Source organism: Oryctolagus cuniculus, chromosome 18, assembly GCF_964237555.1.
Source record: "Oryctolagus cuniculus chromosome 18, mOryCun1.1, whole genome shotgun sequence".
Classification (NCBI taxonomy): Eukaryota; Metazoa; Chordata; class Mammalia; order Lagomorpha; family Leporidae; genus Oryctolagus; species Oryctolagus cuniculus.
In genome coordinates, this window is record NC_091449.1 from 69,593,061 (window position 1) to 69,615,067 (window position 22,007).

The 22,007-nt window shown below is 50.9% G+C and overlaps 1 protein-coding gene and 1 long non-coding RNA gene across 2 annotated transcripts; both read right to left on the reverse strand.

The window, feature by feature from the left end:
- Positions 1-2: 2 nt before the first annotated feature.
- LOC103346200 (uncharacterized) lies at positions 3-4,110 on the reverse strand. Its single transcript, XR_515713.3, has 3 exons — positions 2,792-4,110; positions 1,576-1,871; positions 3-755 (listed from the first exon to the last, which is right to left on the reverse strand). It is a non-coding gene; the product is annotated as an uncharacterized lncRNA (long non-coding RNA).
- A 5,664-nt stretch (positions 4,111-9,774) lies between these two features.
- On the reverse strand, positions 9,775-16,179 carry LOC138846603 (uncharacterized protein DKFZp434B061-like). Its single transcript, XM_070062879.1, has 2 exons — positions 13,756-16,179; positions 9,775-12,821 (listed from the first exon to the last, which is right to left on the reverse strand). Exon 1 carries the CDS (start codon positions 15,834-15,836, stop codon positions 14,745-14,747), a length of 1,092 nt encoding a protein of 363 aa, XP_069918980.1. The 5' UTR covers positions 15,837-16,179; the 3' UTR covers positions 9,775-12,821; positions 13,756-14,744.
- Between the last annotated feature and the right edge of the window lie 5,828 nt (positions 16,180-22,007).

Genomic DNA, 22,007 nt, shown 5'->3' on the forward strand with positions numbered 1-22,007 from the left:
TGTTGGTTCCAATAAGGATTTTATTATGCAGTGGGGAAGTCACACATTCTGATTTACATAACACACTGAGCAAACCGACCTCCCAGGGTTCCCAGAGTACCTCTGGTGCACCCCACGAGTGTCTCAGCCACAGAGGGCGGCTTCTGAAAGCATCCGCAAGGGTGGTGCCTCTGAGCAGAACACAGGTCTCTGCTTCAGACGAGCAGGGCTTCAACATCAGGCTAGCTCAGCGCCTCGGCGTCGGGCTAGCTCAGAGCCTCGGCGTCGGGCTAGCTCAGCGCCTCGGCATTGGGCAAGCAGGCCTGGCTGAGAGAACTCTTTTGCGGGAAGGTCTGAGTGTGGTGGGTCAACCCGGGGCTTTCGCCTGCCGCTCTCAGGAGCGTCTGTTCAGAGTCTCTCTGGGCCTCTTCAGTCTGCAGACTTTTGGGGGTCAGTGTAGGACCAAGGAGGTCCCCAGGAGGCTGTGTGTGGGCCATGGGTGGTTCTTATCAGGTCTATGCAGATCTGCAGTCAGCTTAGCTCTTGGGTATTTCTTGTTAATGTTGTGGTGAAGTGGTTTAATTTCTGCTCCTTACAGTTCATCCCCTGAAACTGGAGGCCTAGTAAGGTGGGGCCTCAAGGTTTCACATACTGCAGCCTCTGGAGGAGTCGGTTAACACCGTTGTACCATCTCTCTGAGACTATGCCGCACAGTGTTGCTGCGGCAGAGACTGATGGGTCTGTTGTCTTACCGTTGTCTCTGGCTCAGTAGATACCTGCAGCACATATTGATGAGTCTGTTATTTTACAGTTGTTTTTGCTAGTATCAATTAGTAATTTAACAATTTAGCAAATTACCTACCAAACAAGTTATGTGTAGATACATGGTCTAGTATGGCAACACATTTTATAACACACTTTCTAGCATACTTGTAATTATTCTAACAGTCCTGTACCTTGTACACACACCTTATGTACCCATAGCATTTAACTAAAGCGGGGCACACTTAATGTGATTACCTAACTTAGCTAATTTAACAGTTTGTTTGATTTACTCAGACACAATCAGGATAAACGGTTTTGATTACAAAAAAGTAGTTGAATTTATTTCCTTATATGTATGTTGGATAAGTTTAACTGTGTTGACCTTACTTCCTTACAGTTTTTGTATTCAATAAGATCACACATATGGAAGCATGTCTTCATGTATATATATTTTATCTTACATTCTAGAAAGTGTTGTAAACACATAGTCTCAGAATGAGTTAGGCACAGGCAGCGTGAAGAGGCCACACTGCTACTTCCAGGGTTTCTTAAAGCCGTAATTCTGGCCATCTTTTTTGTCTGGACAGTAGCAGGGTCATCTCCATTATTATAGACCCGTTGAGCCACCTCTGCCAATTCAGAGCTTTGCCTTGAACCCTTCAGACTTTGTAACTCACATCTGATATCGGGGCCGACTGTGATACCAGCACCACGTTAATTGCACGACTGTTTTCAGGGGCCTCTGGGTCTGTGGGAGCATACACGCGGCATGCTTCAAAGAGGCGCCCAAGAGAAGCTCCCAGGGACTGGCTCTTGGATGGTCTCACTTACCTTAGATAAATTAGTTGCATCTGGCTGCCGCGCATACCCCCTTATAAGAATCTGGCGATACTGGTTGGGAGCCTCTTTACCTCCATCATTTGGGTCCCAATCAGGGCGGCTAAGGGGAAATACTCTCTCCTGTCTGATGGGCTCAGAGGAAGGCTGTCCGTCGGGGCCGAGACGGGTTTTGGGCCTCTCGCTGGATGCGATCTCTCCTCCGAGGTGAGAAGGTCTGCAGAAGCTGCTGGCAGTCATCCCAGTCGGTTGGTGAGTGAAGAGAGTAGACTCAGAAGGGAGATTAGAGCCTGCGGTTTTTCCGAGAAAGAAGGGTTCCCTGTTTCCAGCTATACAGATGGCTAGTGGAAAAGGGAATAACCACCATGCAGGAAGCCTGCCTTCCCCCAACGGGGAGGCACCTGGTGTAAAGGGGGGACTTGAACGAGGGGTTGAGTGGAATCTGGAAACTCCTCAGCTGCGGGTAAAGGGGCTACCTCGCCCCCCTCCATGTGTGTGGAGGGCTAATAAGGCTGGTCTTCTACCCTGATCAAGGGTCCTCAGAGTTGCAGGTGTCGACGGGCCCGCAGGGGACATTGGAGTGGAAGAGTCAGGGGCACTTGGGGTCGTCGGCAGGATCCCATATGGGGGAGGGTCTAGGACATCTGAATCCTCTGGGGGACTTGGAATGACTGGGGGGGTGGCTTATCCTTCCCTCGGGTCCCCAGCACTCTTTCCTTTAGAGGCCTTATCTGTTTCTTTAGGCCGACTCTCAGCCGTGTTGGGGGGTCTATGAGAAAATCCATCCAGACCTCAGTGTACAGGGCCTGGTCACAATGACCTGGTTTCCCAAAAATCACCCTTTGAACCTGTAAAGCCATAAAGAGATTAGTGGCCACTCCCACTCACAAAAAAGGTGGAAATCAAGAGCATTTATTTCATATCCAAATTTTTGACTTCATCCAAGTCTTGCAGGAGGAAACCCAGTGGAGGGTCAGCGGGAAGAGAGACCCTGTCCCATCTCCTTAACGAGACACAACAGTGAATGAACAAAGATGATCCTTACACAAATTAGGTTTAACCAAAACCAGACAAGCAAGACCAGAGGCCTGAGATGACGTCTCGCACTCAGACCTGGTTTGGAAGTAGTGCTGTGTCCAGCCTCTCAACAACCCCTCACAGGCCGACCCACAGACCAGAAACCAGAAGAAATCAAACAATTTCTACTCACCGGTGAGGCACCAGACGACTCCTTTCATTTAAATTTAGCGAAGGCTCCGGGAAACTGTGCCGAAGTGCTGGAAGTCAGCCCCGGGCTGAGGAACGTCTCTCAGCAGCTGCCCCTGAGCCTTGTCGGGCTACACCACAGTGTCGGAGCTAGCCTGCATGTCCCAAGAGGGACGGGGAGGATCTCGCTGGGGCCTCCAAATGTTTTTATTTTTTTTATTTTTTATTTTTGACAGGTAGAGTGGACAGTGAGAGAGAGAGAGATAGAGAGAGAAAGGTCTTCCTTTTGCTGTTGGTTCACCCTCCAATGGCCTCCGTGGCCGGCGCTGCGGCCGGCGCATCACGCTGATCCGAAGGCAGGAGCCAGGTGCTTCTCCTGGTCTCCCATGGGGTGCAGGGCCCAAGCACTTGGGCCATCCTCCACTGCACTCCCGGGCCACAGCAGAGAGCTGGCCTGGAAGAGGGGCAACCGGGACAGAATCCGGCGCCCCGACCGGGACTAGAACCCGGTGTGCCGGCGCCGCTAGACGGAGGATTAGCCTAGTGAGCCGCGGCGCCGGCCTACCTCCAAATGTGGAGCGCACAGATTAAAAACACTGCGAGACTTTTGGGGTCAAATTAGGAGTCTTTATTAGCCAGCTCTCACAGAGCAAGTCCAGAGAAGAGCCCCGAGTCGCAGTGGTGTGGGGTTTATAAAGGCAAAACCTACTTTTTATCCGACATTTGATTATTCGTGGGCTTGTGCAAGCAGAAAGCAGGCATACAGAAGTGAGTAGTTAGCCAATCAGCCAAGTTTACTGTAACCTTATTGAAAAAAAGTAACGATTCAGTTATTCGTTGTCCCGGTCAAGCATGGTGTCACTGATCTCGTGCCACCTGTGTTATCTTGTGGCGGCAGCCGGGAGTAGATAGAAGCCATGTCTGGCGGCCTTGGCCGTTATCAAGCAAAGAGGTACAGAGGCTAGAAATGGACCAGTTACAAGCTAACGTTTATTTTTATGAAGAACAGGCCTTGTTTTAGAACAACCAAGCAAAATAACCGGCTGTCTGTAACCGTCCGTGTGTGCTATACTTTGTAGACAGTTTCAACTTCTGAGTCGCCTGTCACACTGTCGGACACGCCCTGGGGTATGGCGCCCCTTTCAGTGTGAGTTTCCCGCACGGAGGCCTTCAGTCATGAGCAGGACCCCGAACTTTTCCTGGGAAAGCTGGGGGGCACGTGCTGAGCGTTGTGTAGGGAGTCGCGGTGGCCACGAGGGGGCGCGCGAACTCGCTGTATCCGACCGACTGCAGCCTCAGCGTGGGAGGCCTGTGGATGGGATGGATGGGACGCCCGCGGGGCCCCCTGGGAGATGGAGTCCTCCAGGCGGGAACGCCCGCGGGGCCCCCTGGGAGATGGAGTCCCCCAGGCGGGAACGCCCGCGGGGCCCGCTGGGAGATGGAGTCCTCCAGGCGGGACGCCCGCGGGGCCCGCTGGGAGATGGAGTCCTCTGACGCACGACGCCCACGGGGCCCTCTGGGAGATGGATCCTCCAGGCGGGACGCCCGCGGGGCGCCCTGGGAGATGGAGTCCTCCAGGCGGGACGCCCGCGGGGCCCTCTGGGAGATGAAGTTCTCCAGGCGGGACGCCCGCGGGGCCCTCTGGGAGATGGATCCTCCAGGCGGGACGCCCGCGGGGCCCCCTGGGAGATGAAGTCCTCCAGGCGGGACGCCCGCGGGGCCCCCTGGGAGATGGATCCTCCAGGCGGGACGCCCGCGGGGCCCCCTGGGATATGAAGTCCTCCAGGCGGGACGCCCGCGGGGCCCTCTGGGAGATGAAGTCCTCCAGGCGGGACGCCCGCGGGGCCCTCTGGGAGATGGATCCTCCAGGCGGGACGCCCGCGGGGCCCCCTGGGATATGAAGTCCTCCAGGCGGGACGCCCGCGGGGCCCTCTGGGAGATGGATCCTCCAGGCGGGACGCCCGCGGGGCCCCCTGGGAGATGGACTCCAATAAGGCGGGACGCCCGCGGGGCCCCCTGGGAGATGGACTCCAATAAGGCGGGACGCCCGCGGGGCTCTGGCAGCAGCAGTGCCCTCAGTGTCTGAGTGCAGGTGGAACCCCGTTCTCCCAGACCGCGCTGCCCTGAGCTGGGGTAGCTTCTGCCCACCTGTTAGATAGCTGTTCCAGGGCGGGCTTTCCCGTCATCCTCGTTTCCTGTCCCACCTGCTCAGGCCCTGGCCTCTCCCTCTGACTGCCCGCAGCCACGTGCTGATCCTTGTCCGGCTTCCCGTGAACCCTGGCTGCTGGCCCTTGCCCTGGGACCTCCAGGAGGTTCTAGAGCGCAGCTGGTCCCTGGTGGGCGGTGAACTTCACGACGCACCCTGCAGATGGCGCTGCGGGCGCCCATGGCCGCCCTAGGTGCTTTAGCTCTGCGGTCGGGTTCTCTTTGGACTGAAGGTGGTTTTAGGGTCTTGGAGGGTGGGGTTGGAATTGTGGGGAGGGCCCGCATTTCCTGCTGGAATCCGCGCTGTTTGGTTAGGCTCAGAGCCAGTCCAGCTGAAGCAGCCACTCTTCCCACAGGCATCGTAATTAATTTGCCAAAAAGGAAAGAAAGAAAAGCCCATGATGGAAAAATAAGACTGCGAGGAGACTTAAAATGAGAGGGAGCACCCCCTGCACCCCCCTCCGGTCTGGCAAGCGTACGTGGAGCACCTGGTGCGACAGAGAAGGGCTTTTTTTTTTTTTTTTTGACAGGCAGAGTGGACAGTGAGAGAAAGAGACAGAGAGAAAGGTCTTCCTTTGCCGTTGGTTCACCCTCCAATGGCCGCCGCGGCCGGCACACCGCGCTGATCCAATGGCAGGAGCCAGGTACTTATCCTGGTATCCCATGGGGTGCAGGGCCCAAGGACTTGGGCCATCCTCCACTGCACTCCCTGGCCACAGCAGAGAGCTGGCCTGGAAGAGGGGCAACCGGGACAGAATCCGGCGCCCCGACCGGGACTAGAACCCGGTGTGCCGGCGCCGCAAGGTGGAGGATTAGCCTAGTGAGCCGCGGCGCCAGCCTTTTTTTTTAAAGATTCATCTATTTATTTGGAAGTCAGAGTTACATAGAGAGAGTGAGACCCTGCATGTGCTGGTTCACTCCTCAAATGGCTGCAATGGCTGGAACTGGGCTGGTTCCAAGTCAGGAGCCAGGCGCCTCCTCTGTGTCCCCCACGTGGGTGCAGGGGCCCAATCCCCTGGGCCATTAGCGGGGAGCTGGGTCGGCAGTGCAGCCGCCGGGACTCAAGCTGGCGCCGTGTGGGACGCTGGTGTCGCAGGCCGGGGCTCTGCCCGCTCCACCACCGCGCTGCTGGCCGAGCGTCCTGTGCCCCTCAGCCCGTGCTGGTGACGCTGCTGTTATCTACTCCGTCCCTGTCGCTGTGCCTCTCTGCTCTCTGTGGCTCAGCAAACTCCGTGGTGTGGGTAACTGCAGTTTGCTCGTCCAGCCCCCGGGGGTGGGCGTGTGGTTGTTCTCATTCTGGGCGACTGTGGGTAAGGCTGGCCCTGGGCCGGCGCTGCGGCTCACTAGGCTAATCCTCCACCTTGCGGCGCCGGCACACCAGGTTCTAGTCCTGGTCGGGGCGCCGGATTCTGTCCCGGTTGCCCCTCTTCCAGGCCATTGGAGAGTGAACCAACGGCAAAAGGAAGACCTTTCTCTCTGCCTGTCTCTCTCTCACTGTCCACTCTGCCTGTCAAAAACAAAAACAAAAAACAAACATATAATATGGAGGGGCCAGTGCCGTGGCACAGTGGGTTAATCTTTCCACCTGCAGCACTGGCATCCCATCTGGTTGCCGGTTCTGGTCCTGGCTGCTCCACTGCCAATCCAGCTCTTTGCTCAGGCCTGGGAAAGCACTGGAAGATGGCCCAAGTCCTTGGGCCCCTGCACCCATGTGGGAGACCTGGAGGAAGCTCCTGGCTCCTGGCTTCGGATTGGCGCAGCTCTGGCCATTGCAGCCATTTGGGGAGTGAACCAATGGAGGGAAGACCTTTCTTTCCTGATTCTCCTTCTCACTGTCTGTAACTCTGCCTCTCAAATAAAATAAATAAAATGTTTTAAAAAAGAACATACAATATGGAATAGGCATTTGGCCTATCGGTTAAGATACCAACCAGTTAGGATGCCTAAGCGCCATATGCATATACTTGGTTTCTAGTCACAGTTATGGCTACTGGTACCTGTTCTGCTAATGTAGATCACAGAGAGCAGCATGTGATGGCACAGGAACCTGGGTCCTGGCCACCAACGTGGGATATAGCTGTAGAGTTCCAAGCTTCTGGCTTTCGGCAAGCCTGGACCTGACTGTATGGAGTATGTGGGAAGTAAACAATCACATTGCTTTGCTCCCCATCCAGCTCACTGCTGTGCAAATAGGAAGCAGAAGATATTAGTTCAAATACCTGGGTTTTTGCCACCATTTTGAAGACCCTGATTGAGTTCTGTACTCTTGGCTTTGGCCTGATTATGCCCAGGCTATTGTGCTGATTTGGTGATCAAATCAGAAAGTCAAAGATATCTCTCTCTTTCCCTCCCTACCCCCCCTCCATCTTTGCCTTTAAATAAGTACATCTTTTTAAAAATCACCAGAATCAAACTTGATTCTTTGACAAATGAACACATATTACAAACACTTAGATTACAAAGGAGAGACTCAGAATCTTAACTCAGAAATGAAACATAGACTGTTACCAACGAATTCACAGAAACAGAATTATAAGAGAAGTCTATGGAGAAGGAACTCCAAAAAACCAGATAATGAATATAGGGAGAAATTCCCTGCAAACAAGAACACCATCAAAATTCTTTACAGAATAATTACTAATCATCATAGACATAGTACAAAAATGATGGTTAAGAACAATGCCATGGCATTCATGTTTTATGTGTAGTATACCAGAGTTAAAACACAAATTTAACTGGTTGCGATCTCTGAGTTTTGTGTTGTAGAAGCAAACAAACCTTCCTACCATGGAGGATAGAGCAGAAAAAGAGGTGTTGGTAGGAGAGGGGCTACATCTCGGCCTCCCAGTGCAGCCTGTAGTTCTCAGCACAGAGAAGCTGTTGTAGAATTGGTCAGCTGCAGCCACCACACTCAATCAGCAACTGAAAAAAGAATCGTATGAATAGGAAAGATATGCCCATTTCTCATTTACTATTATGAAGTTAAATGCTTCTCTAACTCCAGTTTCAATAACTGAAGATAAACCTCGATTGCCAAAAGTGGGCAATTCTGTAGTCAGATGTTCCTATGTGTTTCTTTGTGCTTATTGTTGCTGGTGCTGCAGTTGGATATCTATGGCCTTCTCATCTCACATCAGTCAGCAGATCAACTATAGCATTGTAAGGGTAGCAGGGGGGGTGCTCCTTGAGTAACTATCTTGTGAGAATGCAGTAAGTGAAATACCAGCAGAAAGATAGGAAAATAACGGGTTCTGGGATGTAGAAGTGTCCTTTTTTCTTAAATAACTACAAGATACCATGTTCTGGTGTCAGAGCAGACCACCACATTTTCAACCTGTCAGCAACAGTTTCCAACTATGGCATTTCTGTAGTGATCAGTGAGGTAACGTCTTTCAACTCTTTCTACTCAGAAAGATGACTTTCTCAGCTCATCAGAGACCAGGACCACTTCCCAGATGTATAGAATGTTCCAGATATTGGAAGCCAGATCAGACCTCAATAGAGAGATAACCTGGTCAGAGACAATGACCACTTCCTGAGATGTATGTAAGGAAGCCATTTCTCAATTCACCAGAAACCAGACTCCTGAAGAAAACATGCAAACATGAAACAAAACAACAAAGCAGGCCCCGACATAGGCGATTGCTCAATCAACAGGCAATTGCTAAATAAGCTGTGTTGTCCGCAACCTTACTGGAACACTCCCTTGGAGCCCTCCTCAGTAAAACTTTACTTCTCCTTTTTCTCACACTCATTATCCAACCTGAAATAAAAAACTGACTCAAATTCCTGCAACAATTTGATTCTGTCTTTTTTTTTTTTTTTTTTTTGACAGGCAGAGTAGACAGTGAGAGAGACAGAGAGAAAGGTCTTCCTTTGCCGTTGGTTCACCCTCCAATGGCCGCCGCGGCTGGCGCGCTGCGGCCGGCGCACCGCGCTGATCCGATGGCAGGAGCCAGGTACTTCTCCTGGTCTCCCATGCAGGTGCAGGGCCCAAGCACTTGGGCCATCCTCCACTGCACTGGCCACAGCAGAGAGCTGGCCTGGAAGAGGGGCAACCAGGACAGAATCCGGCGCCCCGACCGGGACTAGAACCCAGTGTGCCGGCGCCGCAAGGCGGAGGATTAGCCTAGTGAGCCGCGGCGCCGGCCTGATTCTGTAATTCTTAATTGTGATTTCAAATAAATTATTTTCCTAGGACATGCTGAGAAGTATGGAAACAATTATGGTTCAGATAATTTGTCAAAATTGCCGAGGGCTGTTCAGAGCAGAAACAGCCAAGTAATGTTTAAGACATAGGGTTCTAGGCAGGCGCTTCGGCTCACTTGGCTAATCCTCTGCCTGCGGCACTGGCAGCCCAGGGTTCTAGTACCGGAGGGGACATTGGATTCTGTCCCAGTTGCTCCTCTTCCAGTCCAGCTCTCTGCTGTGGCCCGGGAAGGCAGTAGAAGATGGCCCAAGTGCTTGGGCCCTGCACCTTCATGGGAGACCAGGAGGAAGCACCTGGCTCCTGGCTTCAGATCGGCGTAGTGGCAGAGTGAACCAATGGAAGGAAGACCTTTTTCTCTGTCTCTCTGTCTCTCTCTCTCTCACTGTCTAACTCTGCCTGTCAAAAAAAAAATCATCAAAAAACAAAAAAGACATAGGGTTCTGTTGTAAGAGTGATCATATCACTTACCAAGAACCCCAGTACTGAAGACCATCACAACAGGCTAAATATACCAACAGATATGTTTGAGGCAGCCATGAACATTCACTCTATAGTGCAGTCATGGAGCAGCATTTGATAGCAGACTAACACATTTGTGAATCTGTAGTTTCTAGAGGAATAAGGATCATCATGTGATATCTTTTTCATATTCATTAAGATACTCCAAGATATTTTGCTTATCATTATCATACAGAAGCAAGATGTCAAATAGAAGATATAAACTTATGTTCAGTAATTACTGTTTCAGTACTTTATCTGGCTTAGGATCTAGACTCTACTCTAGAGAGAAATAATATTAAAGAAAGCTAGCCATTGTTTTCAGTAATTTCCTAGTAACTTTTTATAGCATGTACATATGGGGAGACAGAACTACTATTATTAAGCCTATGATACTACTATTTTACTTACCAAAGATTTAAATACTCACAAGCATTTGAAAGCAATTTGTTTCCTTTATTTTTTTCTTGGAGGTTTAGGAATATATATCTATATATTTTTTCATACATTAAACACAACCATTCACATGCTAACCAAGACTAGGAATACAGGGTTACCACATGCTCACAGCACCTTCAATAATGGTCAGCTCGTAGCCTACAAAAACACTCTACAAGCTCTAGTTTTTCATAACTAAAGGAAGAACCAAGTGGCTTTTACCAGGTATCTTGGGATAACCATTTATGCATGCCTTACCAGTGAGGTAACCTGCTGTCCGTGACTCAGAAATGAACAAATCATGTTTCTGATCTTTGAAACAGGATTTCATTCACTTATGGAATAAAGCAGGAAGGCCACACAGCCATCTCAACACAGCAACTGCCAGAGAAACACCATCTCTGTGCTGGGCCATGACATTATGACAGAAGAGTTTCCAGAAACTGAGGCCAAAGAACTAATACTTAAAACCACTGGGGAAGTGACATTTCTAGGCTCATGCTCTATAAATGAAAATGCCACCCAAAGGTCTCTGACACACGACAGAGCAGAGCCATCATGCAGCAGAAGGCAGTGATGTTAGACACAGAAGCTATACGGGTGGGCCAGGATCATTCAAGCACCGAAGAAATATACTCAAGCTGCTCCACACTGTTGACTCCTCCACGGTTTCCACCATCCAAACCTGTAGCTTTGCTGTCACAGGAGCCATGGTCACTAAGAAAGAAGGGCTGACCGTATGAAGGAGGCAGCCCCAGCAGATGGCCCTGCTGGCGAGGCTAAGCACTGCCAATGCAGAAGCCAATGCAGCATGGCCTAGCTCCCCGCAACGGTAAATTTCCATGGCATTGTTTGCTGTGCCGCTGTCCTGCTACCTTGTTGTCTGCACGCAGGGGGCAAGGCTGCTTCCAGGAACATGAAGGGAAGTTCACACTGTCAAGTAAACCCATCAGCTCTACTCCAGGCTGCTTAGTGGGACGACAGTAACACATACATTCATCTCCACTGCTGCCGTTCCTAACCAAAAATAGGCCTGAATTATAACAGGCATTCAAAGGAACCTGCAAAGCAATAACCTGGAGAAACAAATAGCTAGAATAATATACAGTTGGATTCATAGAAGGCAAAGCAGACCAGAGAGAAGCATGAATTTATCACTGACCCCCAAATCACCAAGAAGCCAGATAGAGATGGAACATCACCCAGAAACTCTCCCTCCACACCCTATTTTTTTTCTGACAGGCAGAGTGGACAGTGAGAGAGAGAGAGACAGAGAGAAAGGTCTTCCTTTGCCATTGGTTCACCCTCCAATGGCTGCCGCGGCCGGCGCACCACGCTGATCCGAAGCCAGGAGCCAGGTGCTTCTCCTGGTTTCCCATGCGGGTGCAGGGCCCAAGCACTTGGGCCATCCTCCACTGCACTCCCTGGCCACAGCAGAGAGCTGGCCTGGAAGAGGGGCAACTGGGACAGAATCTGGCGCCTCAACCAGGACGAGAACCTGGAGTGCCGGCACCGCAGGTGGAGGATTAGCCTATTGAGCTGCGGTGCCGGCCCCACACCTTATTTTCTACAACACATGGTTTAACTTCTATCCACAGCAATGGACTGAGATATGTTAATTCAAATTGTGATGTTTATAAAAAGCAAAGGAAAAAGCAGTCTGAAAATCAGAAACCAACACAGTGCTCTGATGTGCTTACGCTTTATACTGCAGAACTATTACTATGCCTCAGCTGACTACATCTGAGCGGCTTCTCATGGCCACTCTGGAAACACAACTAATGGAAACTTGTGCTATTAAAACCATGCTTACACCAGAGAGGTGGGAAAGTAAATAAAATTGAGCAAATGAAGGGAAAAAGGAAACTACCTCAAGATCATCTGTGTTTAATGTTAAAAAGATCTCCTTAGGTTCACATTAAAATGAGTTTATGCTTTCATCCCTTCATGAATGACAAGAGGGAACCTCATATAATGTTTGCAGTCAATAATGCAGAAGGGTTGGTATCCCAAAGAGCAGATGCAAATTCACAGAGAATAAAGAAATGACTGGAAAAATCAAGGATGAATAGATTTATTAATTGATTAACGAAGGCAATGTTTAAAAATAAAACTGCTTTGGGCTGACATTGTGGTATAGCAGGTTAAGCTGCTGTCTGTGATGCTGGCATCCAGTATGGGCACAAGTCCAGGACTTGGCGGTTTCATCTCCTGTCCAGCTCTGGGCTAATTTGCCTGGAAAAACAGTGGCAGACGACTCAAGTGCTTGGTCCCCTGCACACATGCAGGAGACTTGGGAAAGATCTCTGGGCTCCTGGCTTTGGCCTGGACCAGTCTGGGCCATTGTAGCCTTTTGGGGACTGGGCCAGTAGATCTAAGACCTCTCTCTCTTTCTCTGTAACTCCTTCATATAAATTTTAAAATCTTTAAGAAAACTAAAAAAAGAAAAAAGTCACCTCTAAATCTTGAAATTTACAGTTAATATACAGTGGAATTTGATCCTTCAACTCTCACAATAAGCAAGCTTCCTGGGTTTTTCAGTGACCATTTTTACATTCAATGTTGCAAAGCTGACATCGAAACAGGAGCTCACCCCACATGGCCTTTCCTAAGATTCTCCATGGAGATGGGAACTCAGCTTTGCTGAGACATAAAGGACATAAATGTGCATGACTGCACTGCTCTGCAGGATGCACCACAAAGGGGAGGACTCTCCACACCCGTCCCGTGGCTGTAGGAACCCAGGGAGTCTCCACTGTGGAGGAAGGCAGTGGAGGGCAGAGCTGGGATCGCCTCTGGGGATCTCAGATTCAGGGAATCCCCTTCCAGGCTTCTCTCACTTCCTACTTATCTCCCAGCGCAGATGTGCACTGTGTCCCCTGCAATCCATGCCCTCAGGGAAAAGCTTGCACCCCGGAAAACGAGTGAAGATAAAAGTGGAAGGGAGGCATTTAGGGTCTGTGCCAATTCACACAGGCTCCAGGATATGCACAGACTGGAGAGGCAGGACATGTGCTTCTGATGGTGTCAGAGTACCAGGGAGAGACTTACCCGGTGCCCATATGGGATGCTGGTACTACAGGTTGTGGTTTAACCCACTACACCACAACACTGGCCCCAACTTTTATGTATTTTTACTAGAAAATCGCTCATGGCTTCTAGGTCTCCAGCTTTATGCCATGAGTTTCTCTTTTCTGACTTTCCTCACAATGGCCTGGGGTTATGGGTTTTCAGGAAGTAGATCTCAACAGTAATTTATTGCCCACGGTCCTGGACAGAAGACAAAGATTAAAGCTCTGGAGATTTCTGGTGCAGACCTGCTCTTCATTGATGGGTCTGCAGCTGTGGCCTTGAGTGGCGGGACGGTGAAACAGGCTCCCTCAGACTCCTTTTCTTTTTTCATTTCTTTTTTTTTTTTCTCTTCCTTCCCTCCCTCCCTCCTTCCTTCTCTCTCTCTTTCTTGAGCTACAGTGACAGAGGGAGGGACAGATCTTCCATCTGCTGGTTCACTCCCCAAATGGCGACAATGGTGGGGCGGGCCAAGCTGAAGCCAGGAGCCTGGAACTCCCTCTGTGTCTTTCATGTGCGTGGCAGGGGTGCAAGACTCTGGCCGCCACCCAAGGCTTTCCCAGGCACATCAGCGGGGAACTGGATTGGGAGTGCAGTAGCCTTGATCTAAGCAGCGCCCATAGGGAATGCAGGATTGCAGGCGGCCACTTAAGCGGCTGTGCCGCGACGCCTGACGCCCGAAGCCTCTGTTGGCCCTGTGAGAAAGGAGGGTGCACTGCTCGTGTGCATTCCATTTTCCTTCCGGCCTGTGAGTTCCACACAAGCACCGTCTCCCAACACGCGTCGTGAGTGTCCACGCATCTGTGACAGATGCCCTGTCGTGCTCTGCACTCCACACTCTAGGGCTCCATCGTTCTAAGTATAACGGGGGAGGGGGGTGCCCGCGGGGAGCGCTGGGAGATGGGGTCTGAGGATGGACGCCCCCTGCCTTCATGGAAACGCGGTCTTCTGACGCGCGGTGCCGGCGGAGATCACTGGGAGATGAAGTCCTTTGAAGCTTGTCACTCTGGCACATGGAGTCTGAGGCGAGCGCCCGCGAGGTGTTCTGGGAGACGCGGTCCTCTGACGCACAGTGCACGCGGGGACCTCTAGGAGATGGAGTCTTAAGCGAGAGACCACAGTGCATTCTGGGAGACACGGTCCTCTGACGTATGATGCCCGCGGGGTCTCCTGGGAGATGGAGTCCTCTGAGGCTTGGCGCTGGCTGGGCTCTGGTAGTTGGAGTCAGGGGGGCGCCCGCGGGGCTTTCGCAGATGGGATTCAGAGGGGAACTTGCCCAGGGGGCTCTGGAAGCTGGGGTCCTCAAAGAGGGCAGCCCAGCAGGGCCCTCCGTGAGACAGAGTCCTAGGAAGCTGACACCCTCTGGGAGATGGAGTCTGAGGTGAGCGCCCGCGAGGTGTTCTGGGAGAAGCGGAGTCTGAAGCGAGAGGCCACGGCGCATTCTGGGAGATGCAGTCATCTGACGTAGGACTTCCGCGGGGATCCCTGGGAAATGGAGTCCTTGAGGATGTCGCTGGCTGGGCTCTGGGAGATGGCGTCAGAGGGCGGTGCCCGCGCGGAGTTCTGGGAGACGTGGCGCGATGGCCGCAGCGACCACTGGGAGATGGAGTCCGAGGCGGGCGCCCACGGGGCTCTGCGAGGTGGAGTCCGAGGCGGGCGCCCACGGGGCTCTGCGAGGTGGAGTCCGAGGCGGGCGCCCACGGGGCTCTGCGAGGTGGAGTCCGAGGCGGGCGCGCACGGGGCTCTGCGAGGTGGAGTCCGAGGCGGGCGCCCGCGGGGCTCTGGGAGGTGGAGTCCGAGGCGGGCGCGCACGGGGCTCTGGGAGGTGGAGTCCGAGGCGGGCGCCCGCGGGGCTCTGCGAGGTGGAGTCCGAGGTGGGCGCGCACGGGGCTCTGGGAGGTGGAGTCCGAGGCGGGCGCGCACGGGGCTCTGCGAGGTGGAGTCCGAGGCGGGCGCCCACGGGGCTCTGGGAGATGGAGTCTGAGGCGGGCGCCCATGAGGGGCTCTGGGAGACGCGGTCCTCTGATGCGTGACACCCGTGGGGACCACTGGGAGATGGCGTCCTTTGAGGCTTGTCGCTCGCTGGCTCTGGGAGTTCGAGTCTGAGGCGCCCATGGGGCTCTGGGAGATGGGGTCTTAGGGTTAGAGTGCTCTGGAAGACGGGCTCCTCAAAGAGGGCACCCCCGCAGGGCCCTCCGTGAGATGAAGACGTCGGAAGTCGGCTGTCCGCGGGGCTCTGGGAGATGGAGTCTGAGGCGGGCGCCCACAGGGTTCCGGGAGATGGAGTCTGAGTCCAGAGCCCGTGAGGTGTTCTGGGAGACGCGGTCCTCTGACGCAAGACGCCCGTGGGGACCGCTGGGAGATGGAGTCTGTGGTGAAAGGCCGCGAGTCCTGTGCCGAGTCCTAGAAGCCACCAGAGGGCGCGCGAACCTGCCTTTTCTGACTGTAGCCATGAAGGGTGTGAGAAGTGCGCCAGGGCCCAGCAAGCGTGAAATCTCAGATCCGCACTCTGTAAAATGCTTCCCATCTCTGGCTGACAGGGCTTCGGAGTGCTGGACACAGAAAGGTCTGGGGGGACGGGGGAGAAATTCCACCTAAAGCACAAGATATCTACCAATAAGATATCCATGGCCGGCGCCGTGGCTCACTAGGCTAACCCTCCACCTGTGGCGCCGGCACTCCGGGTTCTAGTCCTGGTTGGGGCGCTGGGTACTAGTCCCGGTTGCCCTTCTTCCAGTCCAGCTCTCTGCTGTGGCCCGGGAAGGCAGTGGAGGATGGCCCGAGTGCTTGGGCCCTGCACCTGCATGGGAGACCAGGAGGAAGTGCCTGGCTCCTGGCTTCAGATCGGCACAGTGCTGGCCGTAGCGGCCGTTGGGGGGTGAACTAACAGAAGGAAGGCCTTTCTCTCTGTCTCTCTCTCTCTCTCACTGTCTAACTCTGCCTGTCAAAAAAAAAAAAAAAAAAAAAAAAAAAAGATATCCACACAGTGGTCACTGAAACTAGTATGAGGCCTGGACAGTGACCTGTAATACTGATTTTTAGGTCCAGATGATGACCTGTAATACTGGTGTGATATCTGATCTCTGAAACTAACCTGATGTTCCCTGTGTGTCTTCCAGTATTACTCTATCATGTCTGCATAGTGACATCCTACAAGGTTGATTGGATTGGCAGGTGGCTGCACTGGACTTGGCGGGCTTACTGTGTTAAATAAAGTTGGATCCTCTCTTTTTCTCTTGCATGGTGTTGACATGATTGTTTTCAAAAGCAATTTCCTTCTCAAATCTACAGGGAGGGTGGGACAGTGATGAATGAAAGTTCTTATTGCAATTGCTACTGTTTCTTTTAAAAGATTTTAGCAATGGGCCAGGTGCAGTGGCATAGTGGGTAAAACTGCTGCCTGTAGTGCCAGCATCCCATACAGGCGCCAGTTCGAGACCTGGCTGCTCCACTTCAATCCAGCTCTCTGCTACAGCCTAGGAAAGCAGTAGAAGATGCGGATGGAGGGCCGGCGCCGCGGCTCTCTAGGCTAATCCTCCGCCTAGCGGCGCTGGCACACAGGGTTCTAGTCCCGGTCAGGGCGCCATATTCTGTCCCGGTTGCCCCTCTTCCAGGCCAGCTCTCTGCTGTGGCCAGGGAGTGCAGTGGAGGATGGCCCAGGTGCTTGGGCCCTGCACCCCATGGGAGACCAGGAAAAGCACCTGGCTCCTGGCTCCTGCCATCGGATCAGCGCGGTGCGCCGGCCGCAGCGCACCAGCCATGGCGGCCATTGGAGGGTGAACCAACGGCAAAAAGGAAGACCTTTCTCTCTCTCTCTCACAAGGCGGAGGATTAGCCTAGTGAGCCGTGGCGCTGGCCCAAGATATGTTTATTTTGATGCAAAACTGTTTCAACTCCATGCATAGTTTTTTCAAAATATGCACTTTCTATGAATTTTTGAAGACCCCCTCATATTTTTTAAGTCAGTAGCTTTAGAGTTCTTTTGAAGCATAAAGTTCTCCATTTTGAATAATGTAGAATTAATATTTTCTGATTCTTATGCAAGAAATCAACTACATTTGTTGCTGTGGATTCATTCTGAGAGGAGGAGCATGGTGGGGGCAAGAGGCGTGGAGTCACCACACAGACCCCGGGAGTCGGGTGAAAGCAGGCCAGAGGCGAGCAGCCCACAGACTCGTCTATTTCAGTTGCTACAGCAGCTTGAATAGCCAAGAAAGCCCATCTGGTCAAGGGTGGTTTATGCCCTAACCAATCACAGCCTGTTGCCAGGAAGTATCCAAAGCCATCCAATCACAGCCTGTTGCCAGTCATGCTCTGTTGCCAGGGGGTTTCCCAGGGAGTTTCCGAAGCCACTCCTGAGTAACTGATGCTCGCTTGCCAGCGGCCATCTTGGCATGGCCTTCTCATTCCACCATACATTAACATCTTTCAACAATAATTTGTCTGAGAAACTGTTTTTAAAACATTTCCTTCATAAAATTTAAATAAAAATTAGTAAGAGTTTATGGGTAATCTACTATATAACTTAGTGAGCAGGCTATAGCCAAAAACAAAAAGCCAAAGCCACTACTGTAAAGGCCAAGTGATTTGGCTTGGCCCCTGGTTTGATCTTGGGCTACTCTGCCTGCAAAGTCATTGCTCTCTCAGAATGCTATGAAGTTAGAAAATGCTAGGTGGGTGTGCTGACATTGTGGTGTAGCAGGTAAAGCCACTGCCAGCAGTGCTGGCATCCCCTATGGGTGACAGTTTGAGTCCAGGCTGCTCCACTTCCAATCCAGCTCTTTGCTATGGCCTTGGAAAGCAGTAGAAGATGGTCCAAGTCTTTGGGGCCCTGCACCCACTTCTGAGTGGGAGACTCAGAAGAAGCTCCTGGCTTCGGATCGATGCAGCTCCAGCCATGGCAGCCAATTGGGGAATGAACCAGCGTATGGAAGACCTCTGCCTCTCTGCCTCTCCTTCTCTCTGTGTGTTATTTTCAAAAAATAAATAAATAAAAAGAAAATGCTAGGTGGGAAAACATGAAAAATGACTACATATCAGGCACTAAGATCAGAGAACACAATTTCAAGACAAACCTCAAAAGCAAGTAATCAACTCTTTCTAAGAAAACAGAGCTTGTGACGGTTCCTCTGGCATTTTTGCAAAGGAATACAGAGTTTAAAGTAAAGGCAGGCATAAATAAGCTTTAGGAAGATAAACTGACAAGTTTTACTTCAAAAGAATCTGCTGAAGCCAAGAAAATGGTCATATTAGAAAACAGATTATTTCAGAGGATAGTTGACACCTGTATTTTCCTAAGAAATTCAATCATTAGAGATGAAATGGTCAAATAGCAGAGGAAGTAAGACTCTGTGGTGATAGAAATAAATACTAAAGTGCGCTTTACACTCAGAGCTTCTACACAGAACAAACAAATAGTTAACGGTGGGTCTGGGGGCTTACAATGGCCCCCACACAATCCAGTGACAGGACGGAGAAATGCAGACAGAGTAGTGGTCTCAACATGGGAGTCAAAGGGTTTCCTCTGAGCTCTCCAGAGAGTGCAGACAGCACACTGCCAGAGTGAGGTGTTCAACTGGGAGGAAAATTCTACAGTTTGTGGGGCTGGTGCTGTGGCACAGCGGGTTAACACCCTGGCCTGAAGCACTGGCATCCCATATGGGTGCCAGTTCGAGACCTGGCTGCTCCACTTCTGATCCAGCTCTCTGCTGTGGCCTGGGAAAGCAGTGGAAGATGGCCCAAGTCCTTGGGCCCCTGCACCCACGTGGGAGACCTGGAGGAAGCTCCTGGTTCCTGGCTTCAGATCGGCACAGCTCTGGCTGTTGTGGCCAATTGGGGAGTGAGCCATCAGATGGAAGACCTCTCTCCCTCTCTCTCTGCCTCTCCTCTCCCTGTGTAACTCTGACTTTCAAATAAATGAATAAATCTTTTAAAAAGAGGACAGTTGGTTTAGTTCCTTGTCATTACACACACACATAAATGCTATTTGAAATCTCCCTGCCCATCCAACAAAATCCCACAAATATGAACACAGGCACACATATGTCACATACCCTAGCCCACACTTGAATAGGCCTGAGCCACACAAATGGACACACCACAGTGCACATCTCACACACACACACATACATGTGCATAGTATTTGATGCAAGTGGGTATACACAAACATATATTTCATAAAGGTACACACACTCATACACTTAACCTTCACACACTTACATAGTACACACAGATGAAGGTACACATGAAGATATACAATAGCAACACTAACAGAGATGTATACATATGTTAGACAAGCACACACATCACAATGCATGCGTGTGAACACTAACATATACTCATGCACATGTGCACACAGATACAGACACAGATGCACAATCAGGAGGTTCCAGAGAAAGTAAATTTATCTCTACTAAGATGTTTGAAAAATTTTAAAATGAAGAAAAGGAGACATTAACACAAGAAAGGTGGAATAAACATATTCCCAAGCCTCTGAGAAACAGGGGTGCAGATACTAAAGCCTACGTCTTACTGCCCTCTTGTGGTGGTTTTAAAGAACACCTTTCTGATCACTGAACAGTCCTTCCTTCCCAAATGTCTAAAAAATAATAAGCCTCTCCAAATGTTTTGGAATCCACTATGAGAAACTGATGATATTTGACAATTATTACAAAACCAATAATGTAGTATCATTTGGTCAGAACTAATTACCTCCTGATTGCCATGTTCTGAATACAAGGACAATCATATACCAAATGCTTGGGTTGGTTTACATTATTATCCCCTAAGAATTCCCTCACCATATTTGTTAGCCATTTGCATTTCTTCTTCAGAGAACTGTCTTCTGACATCCTTTCCCCATTTCTTAACTCGATTGGTTGTTTGTTGTTGAGTTTTTTATGTTGCTGATATATTCTGGATGCTAACCCCTTATCAGATAAGTGGCTCACAAGTGTTTTTTCATTTTCTGTTGGACGTCTCTTCACTCTATCTTTTCCTTTGACATGCAGAAGCTTCTGAGTTTTGATATAATACCGTTTGTCTAGTTTTGCTTTTGTTGTCTATGCCTTGGAGACCTTAACCAAGAAGTCACCTTCTACACCAATGTCTTGAAATGTTTCCCCTATATTTTCTCCTAGAAAATTTAGTCGTAGGCCTTAAATTCAGGTCTTTAATGCATTCCCCAGTAAGCTTAGGAGCCCCATAATTATTCAGCTATCTGATGGTAATGAGGTATATAACATGCAATATCTTTTAAGATGATTTGTTTACTTTATTTGCAAGAGAGAGTTAGAGGGAGAGAGAGAGAGAGAGAGAAAGAGAGAAAGGGGGGGTTGGAGGGGGGGAGAGAGAGAGAGAGAGAGAAAGGGGGGGTATCTTCTATCTACTTCACTCCCCAGATGGCTACAATGGCCAAGGCTGGGCCAGACCAAAGCCAGGAGCTGGGAGCTTTTTCTAGGTCTCCCATGTGGGTGCAGGGGCCCAAGCACTTCTGCTACTACCCCAGGTGTGTTAGCAGGGAGCTGAATTGGAAGTGGAGTGGCCAGGACTCAAACTGGCACCTGTATGTGATGCTAGCACCTCAAGCAGTGATTTAACCCACTGCACCATAGTATTAGGCCCAAAATGCAATCTTATTGTAAATACATCCTTAAGATGAAAATTTTCGGAGACAGAAAACAACTAGGAAAAATATTTAAATTTGGTGCGATTGCAGCATACCACACAATGAAAAATGGCTCTCAGATGAAAGGCAATCTTTCCTCATCAAAGCACAGACAAACCAAGGAGAAATTGTTTGTTGATATTTCTCATTTCTAAAGTAAGTGCGCTCCGAAGTCCCTTGTATGTTGATTTTCTTTTTTTTTTAAAAATTTTATTTATTTATTTATTTATTTATTTATTTTTTGACAGGCAGAGTGGACAGTGAGAGAGAGAGACAGAGAGAAAGGTCTTCCTTTTGCCGTTGGTTCACCCTCCAATGGCCGCCGCGGCCGGTGCGCTGTGGCTGGCGCACCGCGCTGATGCTGATCCGATGGCAGGAACCAGGAGCCACAGCAGAGAGCTGGCCTGGAAGAGGGGCAACCGGGACAGAATCCGGCACCCCAACCGGGACTAGAACCCGGTGTGCCGGCGCCGCAAGACGGAGGATTAGCCTAGTGAGCCGCGGCGCCGGCCTGTATGTTGATTTTCTACCAGTGTCTCGCATCAATCTCTTTGCATGGCCTGAGCATCTTATGCAATGTTCATCCGTGAGACAAAACCTCCACATCACACGTCTTTGTGAACACTCGACTCTCTTTTCAGCAGGAAGCATGGACTCATGTGTATACTCTTTTTTTTTTTTTTTTTTTTTTTTGACAGGCAGAGTGGACAGTGAGAGAGAGAGACAGAAACAAAGGTCTTCCTTTGCTGTTGGTTCACCCTCCAATGGCTGCCGCGGCCGTCGCACCACACTGATCCGATGGCCGGAGCCAGGTACTTATCCTGGTCTCCCATGGGGTGCAGGGCCCAAGGACTTGGGCCGTCCTCCACTGCACTCCTGGGCCACAGCAGAGAGCTGGCCTGGAAGAGGGGCAACCGGGACAAAATCCGGCGCCCCGAGCGGGACTAGAACCCGGTGTGCCGGCGCCGCAAGACGGAGGATTAGCCTAGTGAGCCGTGGCGCCGGCCATGTGTATACTCTTGTCCATGCTTTTGCCATTCTTTCTTGGGCTCACCCTAGTTGGGTATTTGCCACCGTTCTAGGGACACTTCCTGTATGGTCACTAACAACCATGAGTCCCGTAGTGCCGTCTCA